This window comes from Calonectris borealis, chromosome 9, assembly GCF_964195595.1.
Source record: "Calonectris borealis chromosome 9, bCalBor7.hap1.2, whole genome shotgun sequence".
In the NCBI taxonomy this organism is placed as follows: Eukaryota; Metazoa; Chordata; class Aves; order Procellariiformes; family Procellariidae; genus Calonectris; species Calonectris borealis.
Window position 1 is genome coordinate 5,076,660 of NC_134320.1, and position 23,947 is coordinate 5,100,606.

Here is a 23,947-nt window from a genome sequence, read left to right on the forward strand (position 1 = left end):
ACAGGATTTCTCGCAGTCTTTCTGAGGGAAGGACACAGTGGAGACCTGTTGAGGGGCATGCACCTACCCCACGGGCTGCGTCTGCCCTGCTCAGCCTGCACAGTTGCGGCAGACTCACCGGTACGGTCTGGGGCCCTGCCGTACCGCTGAGCACTCTGGCATTAGTGTGCTGAAATTCAGGAACCCATGTTCTTTTCTCAGCCCAGCATGAGGGAAATATTATTTTTAATACTGTATAAGGCAAAAGGAGACATTACAGAGAGGGAGAGAAGCTGGAAGGAGTCACTGCTCTCTGCTTGGACAGATTTGTTTTGCACAGTGTTTTCTGCCTTGATTTAATGGTGAGTTGGCTCCTTCCAGCAACTAGGCAGGGGAGGAGGGACGGGAATATGTTCCCAGCCTTTGGCCAAGAGTGTCCCAGAACGTCCCGGGCGTGACCTCTTCAATGTTTATTTTTGTTTCTCTGCGACTGACCCAGATGCTGGGACTTCAGACGCGGGCCCTCCTGCCCTGTTGAACATTTGCCCCCTCTGGCACAGCGTGTGACGGTCCCAGGAATCAGGCTGGGAGTACCTGGAACTGTTTTTCTCCCCAGCAGACTGTTCTGTCCGTTTGCATTCCAGGAAATCAAAACTCGTGAGAAAAAGCCTGGGAGAGCAGTGCCACCCAGTGGGGACGGAGGCGGGGGTGCGAGCAGTCGGGGGCACCCGTACTCCACTTGCGTACAGCAACAGCGAGAGGAAAAAGCCCTTCAGGCAGAACATCCAGAATAGAACAAAAGGGAAACTAGGTTTTGGGTTGCTTTATTAGAAAACAGCTACAATGAATGTTCAGCGGAACCAGATTAGCGTTCATTTATATTTGCAGCCTATGCAGTATCTTTCTTGGGAATGACAGCAAGGTTTGCAAACTGAGATGGATTTTTTTGGTCACGCAGAACTGAAAAAATTACAAAATGTCTTCAAGCAAACAAACAAACAAAACAGTTTTAACTTAATCTAATGTGCCAACCACTGGAAAAAAGCACAGCTTTGGAGGAAACAACGTTGCGTTTCACCAAAGTTACAAATCTTTCATTCCAAAAAGCATCTTCTCTTTTTCACTAGTAGGTGCTGCAAATCCAACTTAACACAATAAATAGTTAAACAAACTTCAGGACCAGGCTGAGCCAGTTCAAGCATGTTTCAGGGCAGATATAGCTGGGAAGAAAATTTCCCACCTACACATCACATTTCTTTGCCTGATTGGAGGTATTGTGTTGGCAGGAGTAAACTACAGCTGGTCCCTTTGTTTTTCTGTGGAGGGAAGGAATTAAGATAATTTAAGGATATACTGTACAGAGGAAATGCAAGGGCTGAGCATATATACAGATACTCCCTAGAGGACCCTCGTGGTGGTATTTCCATCCATTGCTACCTGCAGCTAAAAAACATCATCATTGCAGTCTGTGTCACAGGGGCACGCAGGTATTGGGTTTCTTTGCAGTTCTCCTACGGTCAGACAGAAACTGCCCCAGGCACAATCCTACGGACGTGCGTGTAAGACTTCCTGAGGGTAACGCTCCCGTGATGAGACACCCCCCGAGGCAGGACACACTCTTCTGTCAGCTTCTGAGTTTCAGGGTCCCAGCACAGCACTGTCGCAATGACTTCGTTCTTTTCATCTCGGCCCCCAGTGATAAACAGCTTGTTGTTGCAAGGAGAAATCCCACAACTGGCTCTCTCATGGGTGAACTGAGTCACCAGGCACCATGTGTCTTCCTCGGGGCTGTAGGAGTAAAGCGCTTTCATTGCCCCACCTGGAGAGGAAATGGATATCAGTCTGCACCGGCCATTGCTGTAAGAGATTTTAACTAAACCACCCACTTCAACAAGGCTCCATTCCTGACATTTGTAAGAATGATTTATGCCCCAAAGCTAAGAAGAAACAAGGTCACAGGATATTTTATTGTTTTGAAAGCCAGATCCGCAGAAGGCCACTTATTGTTCATAAGGCTGTGGATTTTAAGCCCAGAACAAACTGCTGTGGTCATGCAGTGTGAGCACAGCGCACCCAGCAACAGACCTTTCTCATACCTGCTGCTTCAGCTAAGGACACAACTTTAGAAAAATACAATCTTGTTTAGAAGAGCTTAGATCATGAAGGACTAGGTGTGGTAAGCTGCCACTATTAGAAATGGGCACATGATTTCTTCACTGACTCCTCTAACTTCAGTGTCCACCTACCCATTAAATCTTCTGCCTGGAGCTGGCTATTTTCAAAAGCCCATTCCTCGTTTAGAGGTTTGTCAGTCTGAACTCGTAATCTTCTTATGGGTAAGCTAAACAGAGAATGACCTTCAGTTTCTCCAGGTTTCCCAAATTTGCAGTGATTCTTGAAACTTTCTGTGCACCTTCTCCAATTTTGCAGGGTCCTTTTCTTTTGAAAAATGGTCAATACCTCAGTACCCAAGAAAGGCTATGGAAGTATATTCCCTCCTGAGAGTACCATCAGCTGAATGGTTCTTATTCTGAAATTTGCAAGGACTGGGTCTGTCTTCAACTGTATAGAATAGGGCTGGGGAAACCTTGAAGCCGTGGTCTTATGGATGAGTTGCAACAATGCCTGGGATCCTACCTGTTGGCAAAGTGAGCATTTATCTATTGTAGTTATAATAAATTTGGTTTTGACAATACTAATCCAGTACTTCAGGGATGATCAAGTCACTGTGAGGTGACTTAAACAAGTTTTATTTCCCAATTGGAGCAGACTGAAAACATACACGTTAGTTACAGTGATTCATCTGGCAGTTGGTAATTCATCAGTCTGGGTAATTTGATTGCTTTGGATGCAGTAACCAAATGCTCTTTTATCTTTTAAACCTCAGGTGGGGCTGGTTTCTATCCAGATTGAACTAGATTTGTTTCTCAGATAAGGAAACAATAGGTTTTCTGGTGAAAGATGCTGAATGAATGTAACTGGAGTATCATGTCAAATTTTACTGGGAGTTGTATCAGCTAGCCCGTAAGTCATGCCTTCTCTTTCTGTCCCTCATCTTGTATCAAGAGGGTGATGTCAATCCCTGTGCTGAGGAGAAGCTCAAGGTATTAACACATACACAACATGCATGCATATATATCTATATGTGCACACACATGCATGTTATCAATCTCCCTTCAGAACACCATTTACTATTTGGTGATACCCTGGCTCTATGCCAGCCCTCAGCACCATATTGATTATACTGTAAGTGAGAAACTTTCTGTGCCAGGGCTGGCAGGGGGGGAAATTCTTCAGAGCTCCTGTTTTGGAAACAAATGTTCCTCTTCCCTTCTTTTGGTTTTTCCAGCACCATCTGGAGATGTGTGCAGGCTCCCTCCTCCCTCCACAGTTCAGCTCACCACCATTAAACTCTTGTTCTTCCACCTTTGCTTCCAGTTCTGGCAATTGACTGAATTAACACTAAGTGCGATCTAGTGAAGAGGTCTGGGTCTTTGGGTATCAGTGGCTCTGCTCCCATGACCTGCTCCTAGTACTCATATCCCTACATAAATCCTGTGCAAGGAGGGCAACGAAGAAGGGCAGCGAAGCTGGTGAAGGGCCTGGAGCACAAGTCTGATGAGGAGCGGCTGAGGGAACTGGGGTTGTTTAGTCTGGAGAAAAGGAGGCTCAGGGGAGACCTCATCGCGCTCTACAACTACCTGAAAGGAGGTTGTAGCGAGGTGGGGGTTGGTCTCTTCTCCCAAGTAACAAGCGATAGGACGAGAGGAAATGGCCTCAAGTTGTGCCAAGGGAGGTTTAGAGTGGACATTAGGAGAAATTTCTTTACTGTAAGAGTGGTCAGGCCTTGGAACAGGCTGCCCAGGGAAGTGGTTGAGTCACCATCCCTGGAAGTATTTAAAAGACGAGTAGATGAGGCGCTTAGGGACATGGTGTAGTGGGCATGGTGGTGTTGGGTTGATGGTTGGACTCGATGATCTTAGAGGTATTTTCCAACCTTAATGATGCTATGATTCTATGATTCAATGCCCCTGGAGAGGAGAGGGGACATGATGTAGCCATGAGGTCATGCCCTTGCCACTATGAACCCACCTTTGGAGGCCTTAAGTTATCTCTGGGCTAGCTCCAGCTTTCCAAGATACCTACCACGCTAACAGGGAGTTTGACTTGGTGAGTCTTCACTACTGTTTGTAAATGTGCTGATTTCACTAAGCTTAACAGGAAGAGCCATATGACCATTTGATTACACTCCATAGAGTTTATGGGTAAAACTAACACACAGAAACAAGCCCTGCTGTGTCTAGACAAGAAGGATTAATGCTTCACCTACCCACAACATAAATATGATCACGGAAACTTGCGGCATTGATGCATTTGGCTTCTACTGGCATGGCAGCTTTCAGGCTCCACATGTTGGTCACAGGGTCGTAGCACTGAGTCTTGTCTGTCGCCAGCTTCCCGTTGGGTCCTCCCCCGATCACGTAGAGTTTCTTCTTGTAGCTCGCTGCTGCAAAGGAGCTTACATTGACCATGAGCGGAGCAGCCTGTGTGACCGTAAAAAATCATTAGTAACCATTTTGATTTCAAGTAGTCAGACAGATGCCTACGGGGTAGGAGCCTGTGGGTTAAGTCAGACACCCCTGTTAAGATGATCAGTAGGTGACATTTCTAGGGATAAGGGAGAAGTATGTTTCAGCTTTTTCTTAAGACTGTAAACCCCTTAAAAAAAAAGTTCTGTTCAAATGCTGTTATTAAAATTACGTTGTCAACAATTTAAAAGCTAGGAAATGTCAGAAATGCCCCAAATCTCCTTTACATACTTATGTACATTGAAAAAACACAAGAAACTTGTTCATACTGATCTTTCTACTTGCAGCTGTGATTGTTAGATTCCTCTGCATTGCTTTGTATCATCTAAAAACTAGGGTTTGTATCTGCCATTATGATGCCTAATCTCATTAATTTAATGGATTAATTGGCTGCCTAATACTCTCCTCATTGTTTGAAGTACAGTTAGTAGAACTGGTTTTTTTCCCCTCTGTTTACCCTGAAACCTGTACTTTCGACTTAAATGTATAACCCATACCGTATGTAATGCACAGGTTGATACACACGTTTGTCCTTGTTTCAGCTGGGATAGAGTTAATTTTCTTCCTAGTAGCTCATATAGTGCTGTGTTTTGGATTTAGTATGAGAATAATGTTGATAACACACTGATGGTTTAGTTGTTGCTAAGTAGTGCTTACATAGTCAAGGACTTTTCAGCTTCCCGTGCGCTGCCAGGTGCACAAGAAGCTGGGAGGGAGCACAGCCAGGACAGCTGACCCAACTGGCCAATGAGATATTCCATACCATATGACGTCATGCTCAACATATAAAGCTGGGGGAAGAAGAAGGAAGGGGGGGACGTTCGGAGTGATGGCATTTGTCTTCCCAAGTAACCGTTACGCGTGATGGAGCCCTGCTTTCCTGGAGATGGCTGAACACCTGCCTGCCGATGGGAAGTACTGAATGAATTCCTTGTTTTGCTTTGCTTGTGTGCGCGGCTTTTGCTTGACCTGTTAAACCGTCTTTATCTCAACCCACGAGTTTTCTCACTTTTACCCTTCCGAGTCTCTCCCCCATCCCACCCAGGAGAGAGAGCAAGAGGCTGTGCGGGGCTTAGTTGCCGGCTGGGGTTAAACCAGGATATATTACGTATCAAAGCAGTAGTTTTCGGCCTGCGCTCTGGTTCATGTATACTATGTTCTTACTCACTGATTTATGGACTATTAGCATTAAAAACCAATTAAGAAAAGGAAAGTTAGGCATTAGATATCTCACAGGCAATGACTGGCAGGCAATCCTGTGATTTTTACTTTCTCAAGGATAGGTATTTCTATAGAAAAAATATTTAGGGTTTTTACAGACCAGAAATACTTAAAAAAATTGTACTAGATCCTGTCTTGTTCATTTTTATGATTCAAAGCCCTAACATTTTCTGATTAAAATGTTCCAAATGAGTAAAATGTTATGTGATGCAGTATCTTACCTCTGACCAGCAGTTATGAAAAGGATCATATGCTTCCATGCTGTTGATTCTCTGCGTGCCATCGAACCCTCCAATGACATATACTTTGCCACCCAACACAGCCATTTTATGCCTCCATCGCCCAATATTTAGATACTCAATTTGTATCCATTTGTTGATGGAGGCGTTGTATTTCCAGACATCATGCTTTGTTTCTTTGCCACCTGCAGTGTACATGACATATGTAAATATGATAGCATAGCTTGTATTTACTCAAGATCTCCAATATATTTAAATTTAAAAATGTTCTCTCACAATAGAAAATAAATCATTGGTCCTTATTATTAGCTTCTTAATTACCTACACCAATGGCCTGGCCCTGTTATACAAGAAGAAAAATTCTGCATTTGGTTTACTTAATAGTGAAGGAAACTCTGAACAATTTCTACAGCCAAATATTCAATAACGATAAATCACTGTTCCCCACTTTATCTGACCACAACCACTTTCATTTGAATACTGGGTGAATGACCAACCACACACAGCATGGTCATATGCAGGCGATATCTGTGCACCACCAGAGCTTTGCAGGATGCTGGGAAGTGACAAATAAACAAACGTGATTTAAATAAGATAGTGGAGGATGTTGCCGTTGGTAGTGCCAAATCCCTCAAAGACAGGCCTGCAGTGGGGAACTGCTAGTTTGCACAGGGTAGATCCAGTCAGCTAGCCTAGTGGTTTGCATCGTAAACTAGAAGACCTGACTCCAAACTCCTAATCGATAGTAGTCCTGTATGACACGTTAGAAGTTTTACTGTTCAACCTTGGGACCATATGGCTGGGATCTTGGTTTTGTACCTCTCCTTCTGATCTCTTTCTCTACTGACTTGGATTTGCTTCATATTTGTAAATTGAAGATCAGAACTGGACCCTGCAAACTCATTCTAGAGCTGACTTGCAAGTGAATCTTTACTCGTGCTAAAGCAGAGAGCAGTGTTTTAAACACTTTTGTTTGCATATAATTTTTGGTGTAACTGCAATACAAATAGAACTAGTTAAGCCTGAAACTGCATTTATAGGCTGAGTAGCTTATTCCATCATCTGCAACCTGATTAAACATTTGCTTCACTGGTGAATTTACTGAAAAGAGAATTCATATTCCATTGAGAAAGTGTCTGCCTTCATTGGTATTCTGTACTGCAGCCAGATCACTGCAAAGTGATGGAGCTCATCTCTGGGCCAAACAGCAGATTGAATAGAAGATAATTAGCATGCTAGAAAGAGTTGTTTGTAATGCTTTTGTCTCAGTATTTTTCACATGTATGCGTTGAATTTTATTTGCACTCAAATAGCTGAAGTAGCTGAAGGGCCTGAATGCAGCATTCATGGTTACAATGGGGCTGAGAGACTGCAGGTGTTCCCCTTACCCTCCCTTGAAATTTTCCCTTCACATGAGCTGCTTCTTTCCTGCACAGGCTGAAACTCTGGTAGGAGCCTGAGCTGGACGGGGCAGGTGAATTTGCTGCACATCAGGGAACGGGGAGAGATTTTTGAGAGAACTGGACGTTTATTTTGTTTATTTATTTTGTTTTTTCTCTAGACCACAGTTGTTTCTAATTTGAGGAAAAATTGTAACTAAATTAGTAAAAGTAACAGAATGGTGAGTGATAATTCATGTCATTTTTAGTTACACTACAAATGTAGTGTTTCAGTCCATCCAGTCAAAGCATTTAAGCTGTTCAGGGAAATGGCGAACTAAAAATAGTCATAATCTTGTGCAAAGAACTTTCCTATTGTTCAGATGCTAAAAGAGCAGGGAAGACTCCAAACTGTACCCAGACACCAAGGGAAATGAGCACGTGAGAGGGGGGGTCAAGCTAGGAAAGAACCAGGAAACAGGAGTAGAAGGACACGCAGGAGGAGGCAGATGTTTAATTGGGATTGAGCCACTAATAATTTCATTGAGCTGGAAAGAAACTATTGACTTTGGTCCACTCAGACCTTTATTTGGGTGGGAAGGGTGAAAAGTAGATAGGAGAAAGACTAAGAGGGAATGTAAAGGGGGGAGTCAAAGATATGAAATTAAGCAGAGAAGGAAAAAAGAGGACCTGTGAGAATAGCAGCAAGAGGAAAGCCAGCTTAGACTCACCATAGCAGGGGAGGTGTTAGCCTGGCCTGGAGGTAGCCTGGATAGAGCATAAAAGAAAAGCAGAGAAGAGGCACTGGAAAAGATGTCAAGAATAAGAGGAAGCAAAAAGCCTGTGACCTTGAAAGAGAGGAAAGGATAAGAGATTAAAGGCAAATGGAAAAGAGACCTCTCAACTCAAGGGTGTGAAGGTGTGAGGGATGTTCCCTAGTCGGGATGTTTGACTTAGGTTCCCCTCTACTGCTAACTTTTAACAGAGGGTCTGTCACCAGGGTAAAAAGAACCTCCTTATGGTGGGCTGAAAGAAAAAAAACTCCTTTATTTCTAACTAGGGAAGGAATAATCTAATTCTTATCCCAGGATAAAGATTTAATAAACTTTAAATTGGAATGAGGGGATAAAAATATGTGGATTCCCAAAAGGGAGAATGCAATGGAAAATATTTGAATAAAGGCAATGGACCACTATTCACACTTAAGCAAAGCTTTTACACTTTAGCCCTCCCTCCTCCTTTCCACTGTCCTGTTTTAAGTGAACATAGAATTTGGTGGATGATTTTGCGGGAAAAAGTGTCCTACCCATGGAGGCACTGCTCTGTATCATGGTCGGTAACGTGACAGTGATTATCAGTGTGCTATCACTTTTCCTTTGGAAAGCACGACGAGATCATCAAACTTGTTTTTGACCAATCAAAACCAGCTGTCAAACTGACTAGCAAGCTTGAGTTTAACCTTTTTGATTATCAAAGTAAAAACTCTGTAGCTCCAGGATCAAACCCATACATAGAGCTCAACTGTATTTGTGTGGGAAGTTAAATGTGCCTCCTGAAGCTGTCAGGATGAGGGCCTGCAAATGTTAAGTTCAGATCCATGCTGCATGTCTGGACCATTGGGTTTCATCTGGCTTTGACAGTTAGTATTGCCGTTAGCAAATGGGCACTTCTAGAGTCCTGTCTGATCCGCTGTTGAAGTGCTCCTGGAAGTGCAGTTTCCAGGTAGCAGCCAAACAGCAGTGACTGCTCCTGCAGGTTTGTGACTAATCCTTGCAGAACGAGTCAGATTCTGGCAGGTTTTTGCTTATGCATGTGGAGCTGCAAATGGACTTGTTATAAGAAGATGCTGGAGCGACTGTTCTTCATTTTATGTTTGGTAAACTGTTCTCAGGGGCCCTTCCGTGACCACGGTCAGCGAGTGTTTAGGGTGCTGCACACAAGTAGCCGTGCATATAGATTAATATTGTTTGAACAGGAATCCTGTGCTGAAACCAGGACTAGGCTGTGTCCTCACACATCCAGCCCTTCTCTGGAGCCTGTTCAAAGCCAAAGCATTAGGAATACCTGTAGTGCGTAATTCTCTAAAGCTGCCTCAGGCATGCTCGTGATAAAAGCTGGAAATAATTGTGAGAACCCTCTGCTCCCCTCTTCCACTCCCAATGTCTTGTTCCTTACCCGATATGTAGACTTCATTTTTTAGCGTAATGCATGCAAACTCCACCCATTTTTTAGTCTCATTTTCCGTCTCCTGCTCTGTGATTGGTAATTTTGCTACTTCCAGGCGGCTTCGTCTCAAAGGATCCAGGCAAGTCACTTCTGCTACAAACTTCTCATCTTTTGTACAGCCCCCTATGATCATAAACACCTCAGACTGGAACTCGTGCATCCTGGGCTTGGTTCTTTCTGTAATAATCTAAACGCAAGCAAGACAGAGTGAGTACACAGGGCACTTACACCTACAATTACAGAAAGATCTGGTGACCTTTTTTCTGATTACCTGTTTTGCAAATCACAACTGGCTTACATCAGCTGAAGCAATTATCAAATGCTCTCTAAGTTGAAAGCCTGGAAAGCATCCTAGAAGCATTCAGTAGGGGTTGCTGTATCCTTCTTTCAGCAGGATTTTTTCAACACTGGACTTAGTTGCTTTTGCCTACCCACTAGGATCCTTTCAGATCCTCTTGTTCTTGTGAATTCCCAGAGTGGCACCAAGAGCTATGAAGGTGAGCACTAGAGACAAGGCTGGGTGCATGTGAGGCAGCTGAAGAGGATAGGTTTTATTTGGGCTGACAGAGTGAGGACAAGGTAGGAGGGCCCCAAGGCTTGTGTATGCCCTGGGGAGCTTGGAGAGAGCAAGACTGCAGTTAGCGCTAGCAGAAAATAAATACTCTCATTATTTGTCCTGAAGGGATATGTTAGTGTCAAAGCAATAACAATTCTCAACCATGGGGTTTTTTATTTGTTTCTTTGTTTATAAGCCTTAATTTTAGGCCAGAATTAGAAGATTTACTTAAAGCCAGCACCAGGCTCTGAAACGTGGTTAGCTCTAATTTACTGCCCGTTGGCTCAGTTTATTCACCAGGTCTTTGTTTCAGGGACACTGGAAAAAGTCACTTCCCGGGTGGATGTTCACCAGGAGCAAAGAATGCAGGGGGTGCTTGGAAACTTGTGTTCTGCTTGGAGGAAACACTTGCGAGCAAGTGGAAATGAGTGCATTAGTGTCCTGAGGTATGCTGGCTCTATGCTGAAGGATAGAAGGAATAAACTTCTTTATCCTTCCCCACCCCCCAATTTTTCATGCTGGAAGAAATGCAATGTAAAAGGCATGGGAAGCACATAAAGTAGTTCCTCTGCTTATGCTGTATCACAGGGCATTTGCCAATTTGCAGACCCTCAAAGTCTGCTGGGAGAGGTCTGCACTCCTCTGCAGTAATTGCAGTTGTTACCTTCTGCATGCCCCAGAGAAGCAGCCCATGGACCCACAGGTTAAATGCTGTGGCAGTAGGCAGCTGGCTTACAGTTTTACTTCTCTTTCTATTTTTAACGTGTTTCTATAAATTGGCATAATTTATCTATACTAAAAAATATTATTTACACAGACATAAATCTTGTATTTTCCCTATGTTTAGCAAATTATCAGACAATTTTTTTAAAAAGATTTGTCCCAGAACTTGCCAGCTTTCAGAATTCTGTTTTTAACCTGTCTGTCACCATTGCCAGGCGTCAGCCCTGGGGAGGATAGCTGGCAGGCCTGCCTCTGTCGGCTGCCCCTTTGAAGATGAGTGTTCAATGCTGAGCAACACTCCCTTCATCTATCCTGCATGGACCTGACAGCACTGCTGCGTGGGGCAAGCCTTTCTTGAGGAGTTACCACCAGACTGCCTGGCACTGCCCCAGGTCGTCGCGTACTGTCTTACGCAGCCACCGGCACAAAGAGCCCTTGGTCTCTCCCCCCCTGCCAGTGACACATCCACTGTTAGCGATGGATCCACAACATGCTCCTGAGGCCTCCTGCCTTCCTCTGACTCTCTGACTGAGGAGGCACACGTTTCCTCACACGCTCACATATCTTTGCTCCTGTTGTGAAATCTGACCTCTGGTTGCGCTCCCCTCTACCCCATATTTTGGGCCAGGAGATGTGACTGATACCTAACTTTCCAAAGAGGACGGGCAATTGAAGAACTGGAGATCCACCTCAGCCTACCTTGAGCAGGCAGGACAGGACTCGACTAGATGCCAGGATAAACCTGCGTCTTTGGGTGCAGGGACCTCTGCAAATGAGGAAAACAGGCAGACCTCTCCTCTGGAAAGAGATCGTCTTTTTCACGGGAGGTTCTCTCTTTCTGAAACATTTCCCCCATGAGTAACAGATGGAGATGTTACATATTCAGGTTTGAAAGAGTCATTACAGATTGTGGCACAGTTTAGTGGGAAAATTATTCTTCCTTTCTTAGGCTTGAAATAATAGCTGAGAGGGTGAGGTGTCAGGAGTAACACCATTTGCCTTTTTACTAGGGAAGTCACCGAGGGTCTTTGTTTAGCTGTGCAAGTGTGTGTACAAAGAGTTGAGCGCAAATGTTCATAAACAGGAAGCTGTACACTTTGTTTTAAAACAACCTACCAAAAGCTTCTAAACTCTCTAAATCAGCAGGATAACTGGTGAGGCCCACCTTGACTTTTCAGTAGCACCAGCTAGTGAAACTTCAGTGTGAGTATCTTTTTTTGCCTCATGGTACTGCTCCTTCCGATGGGATATTTGAGCAGAAGCATGAGACATTTAGAAAGAGCAGCAAATACCTTCCTTTTTTACTGACCTCATTGCCTGACAGATGGTACATTCTTGCTTCCTGGAGCAAAGGAAAGACATCTGGACACTGTCTAATGAGTTGATCGGCTTCAACAGTCTCTACGAAATACCAGGGGTCCAAGAGGGGCAACCGGACATTCTCCAGCACGTACGGCAGGAGAGGAAACCTTTCTGACTCCTTGTAACGAACCCAGTTCATTACAGTTTCGAACACCTGTGCCTCTTCCGTGACGTAGAGGTCATCACTCTTCAGCGTGCTGCAGAGAATGTCAGCCGGCAGCTCCAGGAACTCCTCGTAGTTCAGGACCTGGGTGAAGTTCTGGATAATGTAGTTCTGCACTTGCTGTTTCAGGCTGTGCAGGCAGTGGGCATCAGCCAGCCTCAGGATGCCAACGCAGTTCTCCGGCTGGAGGGCTTCGGTGAGAAAACTGGCACAAGCATCTACCATGCGAAGGAACTGTGGACAGAAAAAGCATGTATAAGCACAGAGCAGTTACTTATAAGACTGTATCACAGGAGAGCTATGGAGCTTTGGGTCTGGGTCCCAATCAGCTATGCGCATTACAGCAAAGAGCTGGGGGAGACAAGAAATCAGTCATACCAGGACAGGTATCTCCCAGAATCTGCACTCTGAAATGAAAATTTCTTCCTCCCACTGTTTTTCCTCCCTCTACGTCCATATTGCTCCTTTTTCCCCTTGCAGGACACAGAAGACCTGTGACAGTCATGAATTTTATTTGTTTCACAAAAGTAAAGGGTTTTCTACCATTCCCTTTCCCTCCATGAGATCTCAAAGCACTAGCAACCACGGAGTTACAAAGCACAGATAAGGTCCCCAGGCTTCAGATGTGCTTACCCTGCCTCATCTTGCATGTCAGCTCAGATCAACTAGAAGGCAGTCTGGTTTTGGAGTGCAGGTGGCTCCACTGTCTGCATTTATGCCCCCACCATCCAAACTCTGAACACGTCTGAGGCCTTGCAAGGGTGGTGGAAAATGAGTGCTGGAGTCGGGGAGGTTTGGGCCAAAGTGCGGCCCCCCCCAGAGTGTATGGGCATGCTGTCCTGTACTGGGGGACGTGGCAGGAAGAGATTGACCATCAGCAAATCTTTGAGTTGCCTGACAGCCAGGGTTGTCTGGCAAGTGTCTGTGTGGGGGAGGCCTCTGGAGGTTTTAGTGACCTTTGTTTTCCTTGTCATCACCATTGGTTCAAAAATACATACATGCGCATTTTACACACAGGGTCTGCTTAATCAAAGAACTTCCCACGTTTGCGTTCGATAGGGCATCACAACTACTCTCATTAATTTTATTTGCACAATAGCCGCACCTGAGGGTCCCAAATGTGCAGATCCTGGCCCACAGATGTCTGCAGGGCATTTGCCATGAACTATGATGTGAGCTGGGTTGCTGGTAATTATTCAGGAATTGGGAACCAGTTTTGGGTAGAACTAATAAGTTACAGTGCTTTATCCTGGGCTTTCCGTCACCTCTGTGATTTCAGATATAGATAGGGCATCAGTATTTGGTGTTGGTTTTGCCACTGAGCATTGCAAACAGTAACATATAGAAAGATGGGTCAGAACTGATGCTGTGCATTTCCGTCCATGCTTTTTGGGTCCTTTTTCCATTCAGTGTCAGCAAGCAAACCATTTTAACTCATTCTGTCCCACTGGGGAAAGTTGCACAACAGTAATTTAGGGGCAAAGAGGAAGCGAAACATTTTTAAACACTGCAGTATGTAGATTTGTTTCAGTAATTAGGGTAGAATCTTCCAGACCCAGCAGTGTTGTGTTGACACATTTAGACTGTTTACCAGAGCTGAGCGATCGCAGACGCTGCATGCAGACTATCTGGTTCCTGTTTTACATCTAGACGTGGTCAAGAGTTTAGAGAAATGCAACTGACTGATGAACAAGGGTACGCGAGGTCTCAGAATATGTTGCTGCCGTTGTGATATAAATATGTCAGCTGCACGCTGTGGCACTGTGGCAGACTTGGTGGTCCCTTGGTGCCTGCCACGCTCGCGTTGCCTGTTCTCTGGGCTAGCACAAGGCTAACACTCTGAACTCAGCAGTGAGTTTCCCTGAGCATCTGAAAGGACTCTGCCAACATCAGGTAGTCCTCAGACCTGAGGCAGGTTAAGCATTAGTCCTTTAGAAGTTGGCAGTAACAAGATGCAAAAAAACAAATCTGGGATTTGCCAAGGTCACTCATCAAATCATCCACAAGCCTGGGAATAGACACCAAAACGATGTTCTCGCCAGCCTACGGCCCAACCACTGTAGAGTGCTCCAATTATTTATACACGGCTTGTTAAGAGCGATACTCACGAGATGACACCAGAGGGTTTTCTCCCAGGCGGTGCACACTGATCTAACGGCCACGCAGGCACCACTGATCATGCTAGGTAGCTGTGTTTGTGGCCAGATGAATGCGGAACTGTGAGGTGTGGGTGTGAGAAACGGTCCCCACCAAGGGCTTAACCAGAGAGGTCAGACCGCTCGGGAGTGTATCAGGGCAGGAGTTTCCTTGGGTGCTGCCCCTTGTCTCCGTGCTGCACTGTCTTCCCACCACTCCCTTCACTTAGAGACCAAACTCCCCCCAAAACTCCCCCAAACTTGCTGGACGTGCTTCGGTCAGTCCCATGAGAGCAGGTGACTCAGGAGAGCACCCTGCTCAGGAAGACGCCCCTCAGCCTCTGCTTCATCTGCTCTGATTATTCTTGAAGAGCTCTAGATTTTCTTCTTCCCCTTCTGTGAATACCCCTCCTAATGCCACCCTAGGCATTTTAAAAATCCTGTTCCCTGGGAACAGTTTCTTCAATAACTAGGTCCTTCTCCTAATACCCCTTTGAATCCAGGTTCTTACTTGCTAGAGGCCGTATGCTTACTTGGCCTCCACTTGGCCTTCTCTCTGAATAATAAAATTTATTCTCCCCATTTAAGTCCTTGCTTGTCCCAGCTTTGATTCAACTGTCTAGTGTAAGCTGTGCCAGCAGCCCTCCCTCGTGCTGCAACCCCCGGAAAGGGAAGGGAACGGTGGTTGAAAGGGCTCTTATTCATAATCCCTCTCCGTATGCAGTACACTTCGGGGTCAGATCCTGCACCCTGCAGCTGCGCTGCCCTCAGGCACCCGTGCTGCAGGAGCAGCACGTCCCAGCTCAGCAACACCTGCGTCCCAAGGCAGCCCCACGGCAGGGAGCCAGCCAGGCGGTGAAGGGGCACAACGATCCTCGCAGGCGACTCTCCCGGGAGCTGACAGCTTTCTGAGCCTGTGAACCGATCTCCGACCTGGAGCTGCCCAGAAGCCCTTCGTTAGCAAATCATGCCACGCAGTGCATGGCTGGCACTGCAGAGTGGCTGCAGTGTAACTAGCACTGTCCTGTGACAGCCACCCTGGCCGTTCACTGCTAAGTGGCTACAGGATGGTCTTCAGGTAATTGGCAAGGTATTTTTCCTATAGCGTGTTGTTCATGAAAAGTGGATTAACATACAGATGAGAGGTGCTTTGGGAGTAAGTAAGGCCATCAGGCTGGTGGTGCCTCAGCAGTGCCCTTGGGGCAGAGCAGCCCTGCTCTGCTTAGAGCATCAGAGCGAGGCAGCTCGGGGACATCCTCCGCTGTTCCCACTGCAGCTGGCATTTCCATGGCAGTGGTCATCACAGTCCTTCATGACAGTACTGTTTCTTTTACATCTGCTCAGGAGCTTGCTTCTGTCCCATAAACTCTTTGCTTCCACCAAAGCAGCTGTCATGGCCCCTCACCCAAGCCGTGCTGAGGGAGTCAGGTAATACAGAGGTTCCTGGGGGGACAGGAGCTGGGTAGACAGGTCTGAAGGTTGTTGTTGAATTACCACGGGTGAAGCAGAGCTCTCTGCCATGGCCCTGAGAAGCAGCTGCGATCTTGGCCCTACCAAGAGGTGAAAGGATGAGCTGCTCCGCAGGCAGTGCGGGTGGCCGCGGGTGCTGGGCTGGATCCAGGGTGGGCGCCAGCCTTGTGAGCACGGTGGCTGGGCAGCCGCCAACCCAGACAGAGGAGGTGACTGTTGAACTTATGTTGCAACTGTGCTCTAGGTGGAAAAAATTTGCCTGGGTCACTTCAGGGTGAAGCTTAGCTGTTCAGCAGCTCCCTGTTCCAAACCCTTCACCTGCTTCCCCCAGGAGGAAATCTCTGCACAAAGCACACTGCGGCAGGGACTTCTGCTCTCTCTGAACAGCCTTCCACCTCTCTCTGCTGTCAGTTTTGGCTGCATTTGGTCAAAACTTACTGGAAGGGACTAAGGGAAGGCATAATTATGTAAAACCTTTTCAAAAATAGTTTCTAGAGAAAAGTGGAGTATCTATATTGGAATATCTAGAACTGTGCAAGTTATTTCTTTTCTGGTTGTCAAGTCTGAGAGATGGAAAAGAGGCACTGCCAAAAATTGTTGCCAGTCAGATAAAAAAGTTCTATTTGGAATTTGGTTTTCTCACATATCATTAATTGGAAAGGAAAGAATTTCCCAAACAAAAATGTTACAATAAATTGCAGAATTAATCTTTTCAGCTGTGGATATATCGAAATGAAACATTTGACTCTTTCACGTGTTTCTGTTCTTCGGCATAAATAACAGAGACAAGCTGGCAGAATGCTAGTAGTTACCAAATCTTTTTTACACAAAACAAATTTTCAGCCAAAAACCTCACCCGTGCATAATGTGAGGCTTTAAGGCCTTATAAATCTTGATAGTATCCAAGACCATTGCAGTAAGACTTGGGATCACTGCTTTTAGTTGAACATTCCTGGTTTTCTAGGTTTTTGTAGTTTTCTATTCTTGCTCATGGCACCCTCATGATTTTATCATTACTCTAACAGTGTTTGATAGCTTTCTTAAAGCACCAGCCTTGGGAATCAAATTTAATCTTAATTTTAATGAAAAATAGGGAAAAGAAAGGAAAAAACATAAGTTTATACTTTTAATGGTTTCAGAAAAAAAAAATGAGGAATGATACTAAGGAAAAAAGGTTCAGAAGAAAACAAAAAGAACACATAAAACTATCCTGAAAATGAACCAAAAGTAACCTTTGAGTGCTACCAGTTTGCAGTCTTGGTCTGCTGAAAATGTCAGTAAGTTACTGCACTCCGGCCCCAGGTGACATTAAAGCTACACCACCTTTTTGGAGTTACCTTGGGGAGCACTTTGTGATAACTTTCCCTTCTCTCCCCACAGCAAGTACCAGGTCCCATTACCCCAAAGGCCACAGGTTCATTTCAGAGCAAAACCTCCCGTGTAAGATTCAAGAATCTGAAGTTCATAATAAACCACGATGATTATGGAGTCAGGTGTTTCTTGCCTTCCTTAATGAAAAGACTGGACACACATACACACATTGGCACTTGGCAGGTTATGCTAGTTGCAATTTGTTAGCAATTTGCAGCTTGGTACCAGGGACTGCAATTTGGTAGACCTCACACATGATTTACAGGACACGTGAATACCTCATGGACCAAAGGCTGAGTAACGCTCCTCAAGTCTGACTTCCCACAAGTCCCAGGTTGTGACTAAAACCCTTGACATCAAGAGTCCTACAAAGGAGGATGCTAACTTTGGCTGGTGAGCCTCCATCTCAAGGCAACGAAGAGACAAAGTTAGCTCCCTGCTCTGGCCGGCCGGCCAGCCATGCCAGCCACTGCCCACTAGCTCTTTTGGACGACCGGCCTTTGCAGGCTGACCTGAACCTCGGGGAGCACTGCCCCAGCCACACAACGCTGCTGCCTGGCAGGCGGCACATGGGAACAGCTCTTGGGGGCAGAGCCCGGCTGCTTGCCTGTTTGCACAGCACCCAGCACAGTAGCATTCTAGTATATGGCTGCCACTTTTTAACACAGTGTAAGTAAATATGAAGCAAAATGCTTACGGAACCCATGAGATCGGAGAAGTCTGCAGTCTGTAAACCAGGGTACAACATGGTGTTGCCAGAGCAACAAGACTGGATCAGTGCATTTGAGTTATCTGTACCTGAAAGAGGCTGGCGGCTTCCAAGACTTTCTGTACGTTTTGCTTTGTGATGAGCATCTTGCTGGTGTAAGTGTAGTCCAAGAGTATGTTCATGGTTTCTGCATCAACTCCTTTAAGTATGATCTTCTCTTCATATTTCTCTCTTAAATCATTGCAGAACATGGCCCTGAAAAGAAAGACATTTATCTTTTACTGCATCCCAGCCAGGTTGAGGCATTCTAAAAACATTTGGTTATATAGATTTCAACACAGAATACTCTGATTGCTTCATATTTCATGCAGTTAGTCCTGTAGCAAAGTAACAAGGAAAATCCTTTTGTTGCTTTCATACCTCTTTACTCATGAGTTTGAGAAGACCTACACACATGATGGATACCCCAGAGCTGGACTCTGCAGCAGACCTGGAGCTCCATGGCAGCAAAAGGCTGCTGGGACCTTCCCTGATAGTGCTCTGTGTCTGGACTGATGCTGCTGAGCAGTTGTGATCTCAGCCTCTTACAGACTCTTACTCTTTCTGTTTCTAGTACAGGCCCAGCTCATTAAGCCCAATCCTCCAAGCTGCTGGCATTCTCCATGCTTCGTTAACACTTAGCACATGTACTTTATAACCCTTGGCAAGGTCAACACCCCTATGCTTCGGAGCTGCAGAACACTGCTTAGGCTGAACCCTGAGGGCCAGACCAGATCCACATGTCTGATAGCCTCACCTCTAAGCTTCCCAACATATCTTCGACCCATTAATACCAGGGATGGGCCAGGAGGGAATGGCTTATGGATTCTCTTCTAATTAAGAGGCTGACTTTTCCTCTGCTAAATTTTGGGAGCTTCTGATAAGATTGTAGAGTTGGTACCTCTTGGCTAGAGAAGCACTTGAATAATTATGAATTGGAACTACTGTTAGCCAGAAAGCGCAGTGTTTTCAGGCATGTTGGTACCACCTCTTCTTTGGTGGATAATACTGCATTTGAAAGGCGACCACCACACACAGCTTTGGCACTAGTCAGATATTTCACGTGGGATATAAATCAGAAATTTCCCTAAGAGCTATCTAAATCCACTTTGCATTGTGTCAGCTGCAAGGCAAACATACGCATCTTCATCTGCATTTTCAATTCTTAGTTTTAAGTATTTCTTCCAATGCTTTTGCTTTTATTTAGAAGTTGGATCAGTCCCGTCTTGTTCACTGCATTCAGAGAGCGAGATTTCACATCATTTGGAATCTGGATCAACAGATTAGAAGTATGTGAGTCCGCTTGTAACTGCGTTGGTGAAAAATATGTGCAGATCTAAAGTGTAATTAGAAGCGCTCTTTACCCTGCATACCAAGCCCTTCTTTATTAGTCATGTACAATGTTGACAGGACAGTGCAACCTGGGAAGTGGCTAGAGGTCCAAAGTCTTAGGCCATGCTTTTCTTGTAAAAGTGGTGCCAGAATAAAGCTGTCTGATTGACACACCTCACTGGAACGAAGGTGTAAACAGTTTTTATTGCAAAGCAGTTAGGCATGGTGAATGGCAAATGGATGGAAGATACCAGCTGCTTGTTGCTCTACGAGCTACCTGGTCCTTGCCTCAGCAGAGAATTTATAGCAAGAGAGAGCTGGTATTAGCTATCTCAGTGTATAAAACTGCGTTTTGGATAAAGAGACCTAACTTTTGAGCAGGAAACTTGGGCACAGAAGTTACTTGTCAGAAAAGATGTTCAGCCAAAATTCTCATGTTTCCTTTCACTCGTCTCAGCTCGTTAGAGGTTTTTGATTCACTTCTCTGCTCCGTGGTCCAGTTTCTGCTGCCACTGAAATCAGAGTATTTGAAAGGCATTAAGACAAAATGCTCCTTAACTTCAGTGAGTGCAAGACTGGGATTCTCCTTAGCTTCTCTCCCTTTTGGCAGTGTTGAATGTTGTACATCTGAGGCATGCAGGCAGGTGGCCATTTGAAAACAAGAGTCCTCGGTACTCACTTATCCCTGGGCATGGGGTTTCAACTCGGAGAGGGAGGTTTGTGCAAAACAGCCGTTTCAATTGCACGGGATTGATAGGTGCCGAATGCTTCACCTTAATGAGAAATAGGCCGTTGTAGGATGCAGGTGTTGTCTGCTCTTGTTCCTTTTATCTCTTAAACTGGTGACTCCAGTCTTGTATTTAACCATCCCTGTTGGGGAGGTGAGAGCTCTCACTTCCGTCCTGCCAAGCCGGAGTGTTTGATGGAGGTCAGTTAGAGATACCCAGCGTTACACCATTGCAAGGCTGCTCAGAAACGAGCCTCGGGATTCTGGTGGAGGCTTTGCACAGGGATCTTGTCAAAGTGCTTTCACCTATCTGTCTCCTAATCTGTGAAATTGTGTTAGAGCTGCCATCCAGTCCCGATCTCATAGGGTTCGGATTCATGTAACGTAGCTGCAACCTGCAGAAATCACACATCTAAAGCACCGTGCTCTCCCACCAGTACTCCTCTCTCGAAGGTGGCAGGGCTGAATAGGGCAGTACTATCCAGGAGAGCTGACTTCTGTAGTGGCCTTCCTTCTGCTCATGTGGAGTGGACCTCATTCCCATCCTGTGTGCCGACCGGAGGGAACGCCCTGACACCGCTCAGGACTGACCAGGCTGAGCTTCTCGCCTGCCAATTAAAATGCTGCTTGTGAACCTTTCTGTACTTACCCAGAGAGGTGTGTGATTATTTTCTCTGGGGCTCTAAATCCTCCAAATGCGGCTACTAATTTCGTTGTCTGTTTCCCTGGTTCCTGTCCCTGCGTAATTCTAATCTAAACCTTTGAACCAACATTTACTCTAAGAAATGCACATCTGAAGTGAGGGCCCAGGGCCAAATTTAGATACCTAAAAATGGGTAAATCTAGAAAAAACAGGGAGAAATCTCAATGAAATAAATGAGGAGTTGCAGTTTGTGAAGCACTTTTTAAGCACCCACCCACACTGGAGTGCTTGTTCTTGGAATTATGAACCTGACTTCAAACAACCATGCTGGAGTTTGAGGATGCTCTGGAAAACATTGCTTCAACCTTTCCCAGCCCCATTCTCCCACTGCCTTGGGCAGTACTGGAGTAAAGAACTACCTTGGTCAGCTTGTATTTCTCTTCTCTGCTTTGTTACCTTCATCCGGGTAAACGGAGAGTTAATGCTTTTATGTCTATAGATGCAGGACATGTCAGAAGTACCAGTCTATCTACTCTCAAGCAGTGCTGAAGGAAGGAATAGAAGTCGTTAACTTTGTTTAACTGTGTTTAAGTCAGCTGCTACAGATTGCTTGCATTATGGCACCCAGTGTCCAGGAAGGGGGTTGTGTAACATGCTGTTGCAGGGGAATGAAGCCCATGACTCACAGGGTCCCTTCGCTTTGCTCCTGTGCACTGGTGTTAGAGGCCCTGTAATAGCATGTAAAGTACTCACAGGAATAGTGTGATTTAAGAATTTTTTCTTTCTCTGGGCCCATGCAGCTTCTAGTGAATTATGGCAAGATGAAACAAGCCGCCTTGTGAATAGCAGCTAGCGAAGCTCGGTTCCCTGCAGACTTGTGTCCTCGTTTCCCTCTTGACAGTAACCTCAGCTTCCCCTTCCTGAGCCCTCCATTCTCTCTCGTTATTCCTCTCACACACGTTTCGCCATCCCTCTCAGGACACTCAGCTCTGCGCTGGCTGCCTGTGTCCGGCCGCGCAAGGGCAGCGCGTGCTTTGGCTGGTTCTGGGCACTGCGTGTGTTGGCTGGCCGGGACGCGGTGCTCGTTACCCAGCTGAGCACCATGGGGTCCCAGTCCTGGCATCTCTTCTCTGCCTAGCTACTGACTTCCATCGAACTTGTGGGAACTTCAGTTTTGAGATTTCCACCCTCTGCCAAACGTGATTGAAACTAACCCAACGAGTCATGACAAGAGGCACTGACAGACAGGCAGACAGGGTGATATAATAAATCTCAACTCCGTGCGAAGCCAGGCCAAACACAAGTGCCTGGGGGGACAGACCCTACGGACGTGTGCAATTGCCTTGGGATGAGATGACCTCCAGCCAGGTATCCCCCTTCCTTCAAAGGCACAGGCTGTAGCTCAGGGCTCAGTGGAAAAACCGGCCAACAGTAGTTATCAGAAAACTGTCTTGCCAGTTTTCAACTACTGAAGTCCCTTCTGATTGCAGCACCTTTCCTCATAGCAGAAGAGGAATTGTTTTTTTGTCAAAGTATCATTATGGTAATTCTGATTTTAATTTGTGCATCATCTGCTCTCCTTCCTGCACACAATGCTGTTGAGAAATATTTGGGCATCTCTGCTTTTAGTGGCACATTTTCACATATGTGATATATATAGTCTCTCTGTAGAAATAATACCTATGTCCGTCAATCTCTATTATGAGATGATAAAAGCAGAACTGTTCTTCCAGGCACTACCAGCAAAGCTTACTAGACTCCATTAAAATTAGCTTTCTGCTCATGTCACAAGTGGTCACAGGTTCTTTTTTCTCATGTTTCCTCTGTAGCTATTCAGTCATCTGACTACTTTAGCAGTACAAAAAGAAAGAAAAAAAATCCCAGCCATGCAAATGTGATTGTCTAAATGATAGTGGAAAATCTGTGCTAAAACTGATACCGAGTTCCTCTGTGTGTCTAAATTTTTTTCTTGCTGGCCAGTAGTCTCAGATAGACGATCTAATTGTAGTACTGAAAGAATGAAAAATTCAAGAGGACCAGAAGGAGGCGGTGAAATGGTAAAATTGCTTTCAAGGAGATATTTCCCATCGTAATTGATTTTCAGTAACCCTAGGAAAGATCGAAAATTCCTTCTCTTTCCTCCTCAACAATTTTATGCACTATATATTTTTACCACCGAATGGTAATGGGAAAAATTATCAAGTTGCACAAACCCACTCCTATCTCAATAAAAATACCGTGTGATCTGAATGAATATTCCTCTTTGCTTGAATCTCAAAGGGACAATACAAGCGTCTACAGATACTTGGTTAAAACACCATTTTCTCATCCACTTGTCTGCCAACCATTCTCCGTTTCTTTGCATGCCTCCAGTGGACTTGCTGAGTGCTGGTATCAGAACTCGGGCAAATCCACAACTTGGTACCTGCCTTATTTAAGTCTCCAACTTTAAAAAAAGAGCTGAAAGGTGTCAGGAATTACAGACTCACTGCAAATTTGCAGAGTTTAGCACCCAGTTTACATTCCTTGGAGATCTACAGTTCAAGCCTAAGAAGCAAAGTAAGTTTATTGGTTTTGTTTCTTACATGCCTTACCTGAAATAATTGCTTGCTGCAGCAAGGACCACTCGGTGACAGGAGAATTCCCTGCTGTCCACGCACAGGATGACATCTGTAAGGGAATTTTCAAGCCGAAGGTTCTCCAGGCCATTCTGGAGCACCAGAGAGAGACCCGTATCATCAAACTTGACCTTTTCACCACTCGAGACTTCCACCAGGTCCCCCATTTTCATCGAACACTCATTGTCCAAAGAGATCTTGGGATCCTCAGAGCTCTTCTCCAGCGTGTCCCCCATTTTCTGGCCAGCACCGTCTCATTCTGTTGGTGCTTCAATCTAAAAAGAGCTCCTAAACTTCAGACGAGTCACACTGCAGAAGTTGGGCGGATTTCCTGTCCAGAGGTCTCTGCTTATCTATAGCTGTCACACACACATAACAGGAAGCCTTGCACTTTCTCATCCTGTTAACACAAACAAAGGCTGGGTTTTTTTCAGTGAATTTCAGGCAGTATCAACGTGTTTAGAAA

The 23,947-nt window shown here is 45.4% G+C and overlaps 1 protein-coding gene across 1 annotated transcript; it reads right to left on the bottom strand.

Moving 5' to 3' along the window:
* Positions 1-787: 787 nt before the first annotated feature.
* Positions 788-23,817, bottom strand: KLHL6 (kelch like family member 6). Its single transcript, XM_075158071.1, has 7 exons — positions 23,458-23,817; positions 18,212-18,377; positions 12,222-12,671; positions 9,583-9,820; positions 6,011-6,213; positions 4,310-4,523; positions 788-1,798 (listed from the first exon to the last, which is right to left on the bottom strand). Exons 1-7 carry the CDS (start codon positions 23,715-23,717, stop codon positions 1,497-1,499), a joined length of 1,833 nt encoding a protein of 610 aa, XP_075014172.1. The 5' UTR covers positions 23,718-23,817; the 3' UTR covers positions 788-1,496.
* Between the last annotated feature and the right edge of the window lie 130 nt (positions 23,818-23,947).

What these genes read in the sequence shown, in the direction of transcription:
- KLHL6 (XM_075158071.1), bottom strand. Translation starts at nt 23,717, where the DNA reads ATGGGGGACACGCTGGAGAAGAGCTCTGAGGATCCCAAGATCTCTTTG. An exon ending in ACCATCTGTCAGGCAATGAG is followed by an intron (nt 9,821 to 12,221) that starts GTCAGTAAAAAA and finishes GCTTGCGTTTAG; the next exon opens with ATTATTACAGAAAGAACCAA. An exon ending in TGATCATATTTATGTTGTGG is followed by an intron (nt 1,799 to 4,309) that starts GTAGGTGAAGCA and finishes TTTCCTCTCCAG; the next exon opens with GTGGGGCAATGAAAGCGCTT.